This window comes from Asparagus officinalis, chromosome 10 (assembly GCF_001876935.1).
Source record: "Asparagus officinalis chromosome 10, Aspof.V1, whole genome shotgun sequence".
Classification (NCBI taxonomy): domain Eukaryota; kingdom Viridiplantae; phylum Streptophyta; class Magnoliopsida; order Asparagales; family Asparagaceae; genus Asparagus; species Asparagus officinalis.
In genome coordinates, this window is record NC_033803.1 from 10,686,366 (window position 1) to 10,696,143 (window position 9,778).

A 9,778-nucleotide genomic window follows, 5' to 3' on the forward strand; every position below is an offset into this window, starting at 1 on the left:
TTGGCCGCCATAGTATAATTCCAATGCACAGCAGAGTATATTCCAAGACCCCCATGTTCAGTTTCCTGACATATAGAACCCCAGCTCACCAGATGAATTTTATGCCCCCATAAGAAATCTGAGCACATTTTATCTATTTTTTGAAGAACTTTGATAGGGAGAATGTAATTGCTGGTCCAGTAGTTTTGTATTCCCATAATCACTGTTTTAATCAGTTGTAACCTGCCAGCATACGAGAGGGATTTTCTCTTGAGCCAAGTATTAAATTGGTCTGAAATTTTATTAATAAGGGGAGAGCAATCCATCCAAGAGAGTCTTTTAGCTATCAGAGGTAGCCCCAGATATCTCAAAGGCAGAGTACCCTCAGTGAAGTTGAGGAGATTGCAGATTTGGTTCTTCAGATTATCATCTACTCCACTCATGAATATGGAACATTTGGATGGGTTAGCTTCAAGCCCAGATGTTTTACTGAATTCAGCTAGACAATCCCTTAGCCTTGATATTGTATACATATCAGCTCTGCCAAAAAGAAGAAGATCATCCGCAAAAGCTAGATGAGTTATTTTCAGTCTTGAACACTTAGGATGAAACCTGTAGAGCCTGTCCCCCTTGAGAGTATTTAACTTCCTAGACAGATATTCCATTCCAATAACAAACAAATAAGGCGATAAGGGATCTCCCTGCCTCAAACCCCTAGCACCTTGAAAATACCCATGAGGAGTACCATTTATAGATATGGAAAATCTTGGGGTAGAGATGCACTCCATAATCCAGGAAATCATGTTGTCTGGGAATCTTAAACCTTTCAGCATGTCATTGATGAACACCCAACTAATTGTATCAAAAGCCTTCCTCAAATCAATATTTAATATGGCTCTAGGGGAATTGTTTTTCCTACCATAGTGCTTAACAATCTCATGTGCTAAAAGGATATTGCTAGATATAAGCCTACCCTTCACAAAAGCACTCTGAGCATCACTTATCAGATATCCCACTACCTTTTGAATTCTGGATGCAATGATTTTGGTTATGATTTTATACACACAATTGCAGCAAGATATAGGTCTAAAATCAGCAGCATATTGAGGATTATGAATCTTAGGTATCAAAGTAATAGAAGTAGAGTTGAAGGTACCGAGCAGTTTTCCTGATTTGAAAAATTCCTCCACTGCAGAGAAAAGTTCTTCACTGATAATACTCCAAGATGCTTTGAAGAAGAGGGCACTGAAACCATCTGGACCTGGACTTTTATCATTTGCCATAGAAAAGACAGTTTGTTTAATCTCATCCCTTGTAACTGGAGAGCTCAGCTCATGGCTTTGATCAGGAGATAGAAGAGGCCCATTTGCAATAACCATTGGATCAGGATGAACTGTTTGAATTGAAGTCCCCAATAATTTTTTGTAGTAATCCACAATTTCAGTAGCAATATCAGCACTGTCAGTGATCCTATTCCCATTCTCTGTATAAAGAGATATAATTCTGTTTTGATGCCTTTTCTTTTTCATGATGGAATGGAAGAATTTAGTACCTTTATCCCCATCTAGACACCAATTAATGTTTGCTTTCTGCTTGTAAAAAGATGACTCACAGTCCAGAAGCCTTTCATATTTTTTGATACAATCTTTTTCTCTTTTAATCAGATCAGTATTGAAGAGATCCTCAGACAGTTGCCCTTGAATTTCAGTTAAGCTATCTTTTGCTCTAAGAACTTGCTCACTGATATTCATATAGTGTTTCTTATTTAGATCTTTAAGAGCAGTCTTAAGCATTTTGAGCTTGGAGTGGAGACTGTACATTTTGTAACCATCTATGTTTTGTTCCCAAATAGCTCTGACTGTAGGCAAGAAGTCTGGATGCTTTACCCACATGTTGAAGAATTTGAATGGCCTCTTTCCAGTTATAATATCATCTTCAATGGTTAGAAGAGCAGGAGAGTGATCCGAACAGCTAGGTAGCAGATATTCAACTTGGCTTGTTGTATATAGATGAATCCAGTCTTCATTTACTAAGCATCTGTCTAACCTAGACCAAATTCTTGTATTTGCATTTTGCTTATTGTTCCAAGTGAAGTAGCATCCAGTTGATTTCAGATGAAGAAGGTGACTGGAAATGATAAAGTTCTGAAAATCCTCAATATCAGATTCTGACACAGATACACCCCCTATCTTCTCATCATAACCAGTGATTGCATTGAAATCCCCTCCAATAACCCAGGGACCAGTAACATTACTTTTAAAAGTTAAAAGATCACTCCAAAGAATTCTCCTGCTTGTCATTTGATTGTGGGCATAGACAATAGTGCATAAGCTGGAGAATTTACCATCTCTGGATTCTATCCGACAGGTAATGTATTGGTCTGTTAAGATTATTTCTTGCACTGTAAGAATGTCACTATCCCACAGTAACCAAATCCTTCCATTACCAGCTTCATGAACATTAGAAATCCACTTCCAGTCTTTTGTTATTTTCATAGCCAAACTTTGAAGCTTATTACCAGGAATTTTAGTTTCCAGAAGACCCAACAATGAGAGATTGTATTCTTGAATAAACTGTCTCACTATCTTGTGTTTAGAGGATTTATTAAATCCTCTTATGTTCCAAATAGCAATGTGCATTTAAAAAGAACTCCCACCCCTGTCAACACATGAGGGATTATCCAATGAAGAGAAAAGAGATAACTGAATACCTGGGTTAGGAGGTTTGATTATAGAAGCTCTTCTTGCAATTTTTGCTCTGCTTATACTGGAAAAACCAGTTGCATTAACACTTGGTGTAGCTTAATGGATTTGTAAATCATTTATTGCATTTATCCCATATTCTGCTGCTTTTCCAGTCCCAGATTCATTCACCTGAACAGCAATAACTGTCTGTGCATGTTTTTGTGCACGTTTTTCAGTTAACATATCTTCCTGATTTGGTGAATCAAAAGGATTTGCTGCTTTCCCTTCCTGAGCACTAGTGCCAATATTGGCATCAGAATCTTGGTGTGTAGAGTTGTTTCCTGTAACAATAGGCTCAGGATTGGCTTTCTCCTGCACAGTCTGCTTAGCTTTTGGAACCCACATTTTCTTTGTTTTGATTCTTCTACATTGTTCATTATCATGGCCAATTTTGCAGCATATTGTACACCATTTAGGCTTATACTCATATATGACTGGTTGAACATAGCTAGATCCATTTGGCCCTTTTATTGTCAACTGATCTGGCAAAGAGTCATTTAAAGGTAATTTCACCTCTATTAAAACTCTTGCATAGCTAAGTCTCTCTCTTGTTGCAGTTAGCTTGTCAGTTGAAATAGGCTTTCCAATAAGACTAGCAACTTTACTAATTCCTGTAGAGCTCCAGAGATTTAATCTTAAGTTTGGGAATTGTATCCACATAGGATAGTAGAAATCTTGCATCTTATCCAAATCTGCTTCAATACTCCAAGGTTGTAACATAAGAGGCCGAGATCCAAAGAACCAGGGTCCTGCTTCAAGAATATCTCTCATTGATTTCTCTGAATGAAAATCAAAAAGGAAAAGTCCCTGTTTGATTAAGGAAACCTTCGGTATAGAAATAGATCCCCATAACTTGCTAACATAGGATTCCATTGATTTACCTTCGGTATAGAAATAGATCCCCATAACTTGCTAACATAGGATTCCATTGATTTAAACTTGACATTTAATCCTATGACATGTCCAATCCCATAACTTGCTAACATAGGATTCCATTGATTTAAACTTGACATTTAATCCTATGACATGTCCAATTAGAGCATTTTTCCATAAATTTTCTCCTTCCTTCCATTCTTCATCAGAAAATGAGACTGTGCTAGCATTATACGATGGCAAATAGCTCAGAGATAGTCCACTTCCTGTTTTTCTATTATCAGTAAACAAGCTAGCAAAAGTTTTATTTGTTACTGATTCCATCTTTTCCACATTTTCCTCATTTTTCTGTATTTTTTCCTGGCCCTTTCCTTCTGATTTTTCATTAGAATTGACAGGATTTTTATCAACATTCCTATTTGAATCATCAGTATCTGAGGAAACAATATCCCCAGTCCTAATCTCAACCGGATTTCTCTTATCCGCAGTATTCACAGGATCATAACCAGAGAATTTCGAAGAAGATGCAGAAATTTTCTGAATCAAACTTGAATCAGGAGAAAATACCTCAGATTCAACATCATCCGCCCAGGAAACTTTGGAACTGCTGGCTCTATCTCCTGAATTGAGGATACAAGGAGCTTGAGCTCTATTCAACTGGAAAGAATTCGCCACTTGCTGAGAAGCCATTAGATCCTTAGATCGAAGTAGATCCTCCATTAATACCTTCTTTTTTTCCCCTTTCGGACCAGTCGAGCCCATTGCAAAAGTATCATCATCATCTTCATCAAAACTCATATCAAATTGATCACCAGATTCAGCCGGATTAGAATTGGAAGCTCACAATCCTATATTAAAAAGACTTTTACCGCTCCTCTTCTTCTTCTTCGCCATGAAAAACAAGGCAGGGGCGCAAGTTAGTAAGATTTAGATCTCCCGCTAACTTGCACCATCAGACTCCCGCCACTTTTAATTTTAAACAGTTTTCTTTTTGTTCCTTCAAATGGTAACGAACACCACGATATGGGGAGATGAAACCCGGCATGGTCGTGTATCCCGCATCACACAAGTAATATTTTCCTACAATTTATATGATGTGAAAGTGTTTAGTAGAATTTTTTGTCATTTCATTGAATATCATTTATTAATTGAAGTAATTAAAACAAAATTGAAGAATTGATGAAATTACCATCATATACTTTCAAACCATGAGGTTGTGGTCTAGACAATGCATCTTGAAGGACTCTAAAGTCATTTGCAGAACCTTCCCATCCAGCTAATACGTAAGTGAATAACTTGTTTGGGTTACAAGCCGCTAAAACATTTTGTGTAACACCTTTTCGACCACGAAATCGTGGTTGAAGATTAGCAGGTAGCATAGCATCAACATGTGTCCCATCTATCATACCAATACAATCCTAAAGGATAAAAAATTATTATTAAATATTTATAATTAAGTTAGATGAACATGCTTTTAATCACAAATTAAAGAGAGAATACCTTGAAATAAGGATAGTATAGAGGGTTGCTAAGGATCTCCTGTGGAACTTCATTCTGTGCTTGTCTTAAAAAGCGTGATCGTATGAGGCAAATTGCTTCTAACACTTTGTTGAAATACCTACTCACAGTCTCACCAGATCTAATAAAATGTGACCTAATACTTCGATTTTTAGTTTTATGCCCCAAAATATTCAAAGTCATAGCAAGTTGCTCCTCCACTGTAACATGTCTTGAGTCTCGCAATAAATCATTCCTCCTCATTATCCCTGTAAGCTTCACAAAAGCACCACTACGCATTCTAACATAGTTAACACAACTATCACTAAATCCATTATATATACGATCCAAGTGTTGTTTTCTATTTTGATATTGAATTGTTTTCTCAACACTAGGACCTACACATATAGATCTACGTATGCTTTGCATTCTCCTCATGAAGGTTATAACTAAAACTAAGACAGATAGTGCAGCACTCGAACACATATTAATTACTGTCTCTTCATCGAGATCACCATCCATCTAAAATACAAACATCATATTAAAGCAAATACCAACATTAAATGCAAATGATCAAAATCTTTTAAGAAAATTATCCTAATTATTTATGAAATGTTTGACAAATTCTCCTAGCTGCAGATAATCAAACTATTTAATCAAAATACAAACGTCGCACTAGAAATATGTAGGATACTCTCATAATTATCAAATTCACCTTGATCCTCTTACAATAATGAATTTATCATCTATGCTTGCTTTATTTTGAGAGATATAAGTTGCAAAATTGATTTCTCCAACGCATCATATGAGAACAAGTCAGATAACCATACAAGCTCATACTATTAATAATTTCTATGAGATATACGTTGCAAGGATTATACATATCAAATTAAGACTAGTTAGATAAGCTAGAAAATAATCTCTACAATCAAAATTTTCAAATAATAAATAGATGTCTGCATACCAAAATCTCAAAAAACAACCAATACATGACATGCAAACTGGAAAAATACACAGAATAATATTTAGTAAAAAATTTTACCTTCCTAGTGGCAGAAAGCAGAGAACTGTAGTCAAACTACAGATTTGAAGTCGTTTTGCTGAAATCGTAGTGGGAAATGGTGGTCAAAATACCTAAACTCAGACAAATTTTAAACCTGGCATCAAAGGAAGAAGGAAATTGATAAATGAAAGCCATAAAAAAAATTAAATAAATACAAAAGATTTGATTTTTAGCATTGTACCTCCATAAATCAACCAAGATCTTGTACTGTTTTCCCTTTTGTTCGAAGGCTAGGGTTTCAATCGGCGTCAGACAGCACACATGCGATCCATGTACTGTTTTCCCTTTTGTTCGAAGGCTAGGGTTTCAATCGGCGTCAGACAGCAATCGGAGAGCGGGAGAGAGAGAAGGGCGGGAGCGGGAGAGAGGGGCGGGAGCGGGAGAGAGGGGTAACCAGAACGAGTGGCGTTTTCCGCTGTAACCAGAGATTTTTGTACGGGAGAGAACGAAGAGGCATTTTCCGCTGTAATCAGGCGTTTTCGAGCGGAAAATGGAAGGGCGAAAAAGCTGTCAGAAAGCCCGCACGTTTCTCCACTTTCTTTTTTCTTTTTAACGAAGCAAACACCCGATTGTGAGGGGAAGTGCCAAATTTACCCTGTGTCCCCAAAGGCCATTTTCCCTCATTTTCTGCATTTTTTGGCCGAAACAAACAGGCCCTTAGATGATGGCACCTAACATCTATTCTATGCTATGTAGGCAAGAGGGAGAGAAAGCGTTTGATCTTTTCCCCCACTCTGTACTCAACGTGATTGTTTTTGGCCATCTCATTGGCCTTAGCGCTTTAAAAGATTCCTAGAAGATAATATTTCCTAATATGAGAGGAGCGAATGATTAGCAATAATCCCATAAATAGCCAATGCTCACGTACGCTTTGAAGCTAAAACACCGCCATGAATCAATGCATGTTCTGCCGGAAAAAAACTTAGGAAACAACTACTGAGATTTACAATGCATGTTCGCGATTTTCGCACGCATACTATTACGGACAACTCTTTTATCTCCAAGACATCTCGCATAATGCGATTCTGCGCGAGAAGTGAAAGGCTTTTAGCCTTCAGCCCCTCTCTCAGAAGAAAAGCGGGAAAAAAAAACCACGCCCCAACGCAGGTGAATGACAAAAGCAGCTAGCTAGCTGCAAAGCAAGCAGCGCAACGACCCCAATCTCTGCGTTCGCACACAGCAGCAGCTGTGCTGTTTCTTCTTTAATCGATTCCGTCACAGTATCAATGAGGGCCCTTGGATGCGCCCCATCATAGGGACAGCAGCATCCCAAGGCTTCACAGGGGGCTATAAAGATATCAACCGAGGCCTTTGAATTCCTTTGCTTTTCTTTCTCTGTGCTCCCCCCCTCATCTTCCTCCTTTCCAAAAGCGTGCAGAGATTTCCTTGCCTTGCTTAGGGGTTCCCTCCGAGTCAAATACGGCAGAGCTTTTTTTTTCTTCCCCTGCTGCAAGCCAAACAAAGTAAAAAAAAAAAAGCCAAAACAGTACCCATCACTTTTATCTTTCTGGTAAATTATGAGAAAGGGTAAATTCACAAAACTATCAAAAAAAAAAAATGCCTTGTAGCTCAATGAAAATACCTGAAAGTTCATGGTTGTTATCTCGGAATGAAGTAAATTTCACAGTAGATTAGTGATTTTATCTGCAGGTTCACAGTAGGTTAGTGGAACATAAAACAAAATTTATGATATTTAATTCTTTTGTAGTTTCTTGGTAGTACGTAGTATTTTTCTGTTGATTTTAATGCTAAAAGATAGTGTGGTGTTTTTGAGTGACATTTCTAATAGTTCATGGTAGTTTTGTGACATCTACCCTATAAAAACCTAATCTCAAATTAAGGTTTGAATTTTTTTTTAAAAATAACAGTTTGTTCAACCCATTTCCGATTCCTTAAAAGTTAACATGAATGCGAAAAACAATGACGATGGAATATGACAATTATTTCTATCTGGCATAAACATTTACATAGAAAAGATGACGAAATGATGCGATTGGAAATTGAAAATGAGGGGTGTTACTTTTAAAACCATAGTAGGATTCTCCGCGATTCTTACAAATTAAAGAGGGTTTTCTGCAATTTCACTTTATCTTCCAGAAAGGATCCTGGTTTTTAACTGTAGCGTGAACGAAACTGCATATATATATACAAAAGGATCACTTACTGTAAAACATTGTCAGGCATCTTCTTTATCTTTATCTCAGTAAAGAAAAAGTAAAACAGAAGGCTAGATGCCCTGATCTAATTCTTGATCGTGTATTTTGAGGGTAAAATTATGAGGGGCTTAAGTAACAGGAATTTTATAGGTTATTATTCATTTCTACCCTTATAAGTTAGAGCTATGCATCCCGTGATCTTCTTAATTTGACAAACCATCAAATACTTAATCACACTCAGCTCTTTGTTCTGAAACAACCCAGTGTAGTATGATTTCGATAAATATCAAACTGTTCTAGAAATAGGGAAAAGTGTATTCTCAAAATAGAAAAGGTATTTCTATTCTAAAGTCCAAGAATCCACCTCAGTTGTATCAACCCAAGATCCAGATCTCATTCATTGTAATAGTCCTTCAAAAGTTATGAAATCAAAAGGCCAGAAGATAGATTTCCAAATCTAGCTCGCTAAGATCTTTGATGTTTTGCTTACTGCTAAAGAATGATATCTAGAAATCATAAAGCACGATTTTTATCACTTCAATGATTTGGAACACTGTCAGTTTGCTTTCTGCTTTATTCCCAAAATGATTTGAAACAACCAAACAAGCTCTCTGTTCAAACTCGAGCTGACTAAAAGTTGAAGTCTTTGGAGGGTAAAAACTTCTCTCACATAGATGATAAGGGTACATATGTAACTTCCTACATCAATCATTCATGTCATGCCTTTCCAACTTAAAAGCTTAGATATATGCTGCTACATTCATAAACACTTCATCTTTATTTCTTGTTCTTTCAAGTGTTTCATGGATAATGAGCGCTCGTGGAATTTGGGGGGTGGCTTCTATTTTCCGTTAATCTTGAGATTGCGACTTTCATGGGAACAGATGAAAGCTTTATGAGATCACACTCGCTGCCATTTTGGTTCCTTCTCTTGCTCTCTTTTTCCATCTTAGTTCGCCCAACTCAGCAACTGAAGACCTCCATTACCTCCTTTTCGACCGCTAGGAGTCTTCTCTCTCATTCCATGTCTCAAGCTAAGAAGTTGTCCCCGGAGACGCCCACTTCGCCCCAGCAGTTTGAAGACACTAAACATGAAGTCCCTAGTGGCCCCAACCCCATCAACAATAGGTAGCAACAATATCATCATCTCTGGGTTTTGGTTTTTATGTTGTACGAGTGTATTCATAGACGTCTCCACGTGTATATTTGTTTGGCTTTCGCATTAGATCAACATCAATGTACAAATTGCAGAGAGTTTTGCTATTAATACATTCCTTCGCCAGTCAGTTACTACTGTTTTGCAAGCTGCTTATGTGTTCCATCTGTCATTATTTCATAGTTTTTTTTTCAATTTAACCTCTTCAATCAAATATAGATCTGATTACTTGTACTATTTCTTCAATAGAAGAGAAGATATAAGTTTGGGGTTGTCTATGATTTCTTCAGGGATATAAGTTTGTATACCA

At 37.1% G+C, this 9,778-nt stretch overlaps 2 protein-coding genes across 3 annotated transcripts in view; one reads left to right on the forward strand and one right to left on the reverse strand.

Moving 5' to 3' along the window:
• On the reverse strand, positions 7,048-7,829 carry LOC109825753. 2 transcript variants are annotated; one of them, XM_020392640.1, is made up of 2 exons: positions 7,739-7,829; positions 7,048-7,600 (listed from the first exon to the last, which is right to left on the reverse strand). In XM_020392640.1, exons 1-2 carry the CDS (start codon positions 7,748-7,750, stop codon positions 7,223-7,225), a joined length of 390 nt encoding a protein of 129 aa, XP_020248229.1. In that variant the 5' UTR covers positions 7,751-7,829; the 3' UTR covers positions 7,048-7,222. The 2 variants fall into 2 exon arrangements, with proteins under 2 accessions (XP_020248229.1, XP_020248228.1); XM_020392639.1 differs by having other exon boundaries at positions 7,048-7,603.
• The window catches only part of LOC109826444 (purple acid phosphatase 15-like), a 20,240-nt gene continuing 18,304 nt past the window's right edge, over positions 7,843-9,778 (forward strand). The window contains 1 exon segment of the mRNA XM_020393475.1: positions 7,843-7,881. Coding sequence (XP_020249064.1) covers positions 7,843-7,881 — 39 coding nt within the window.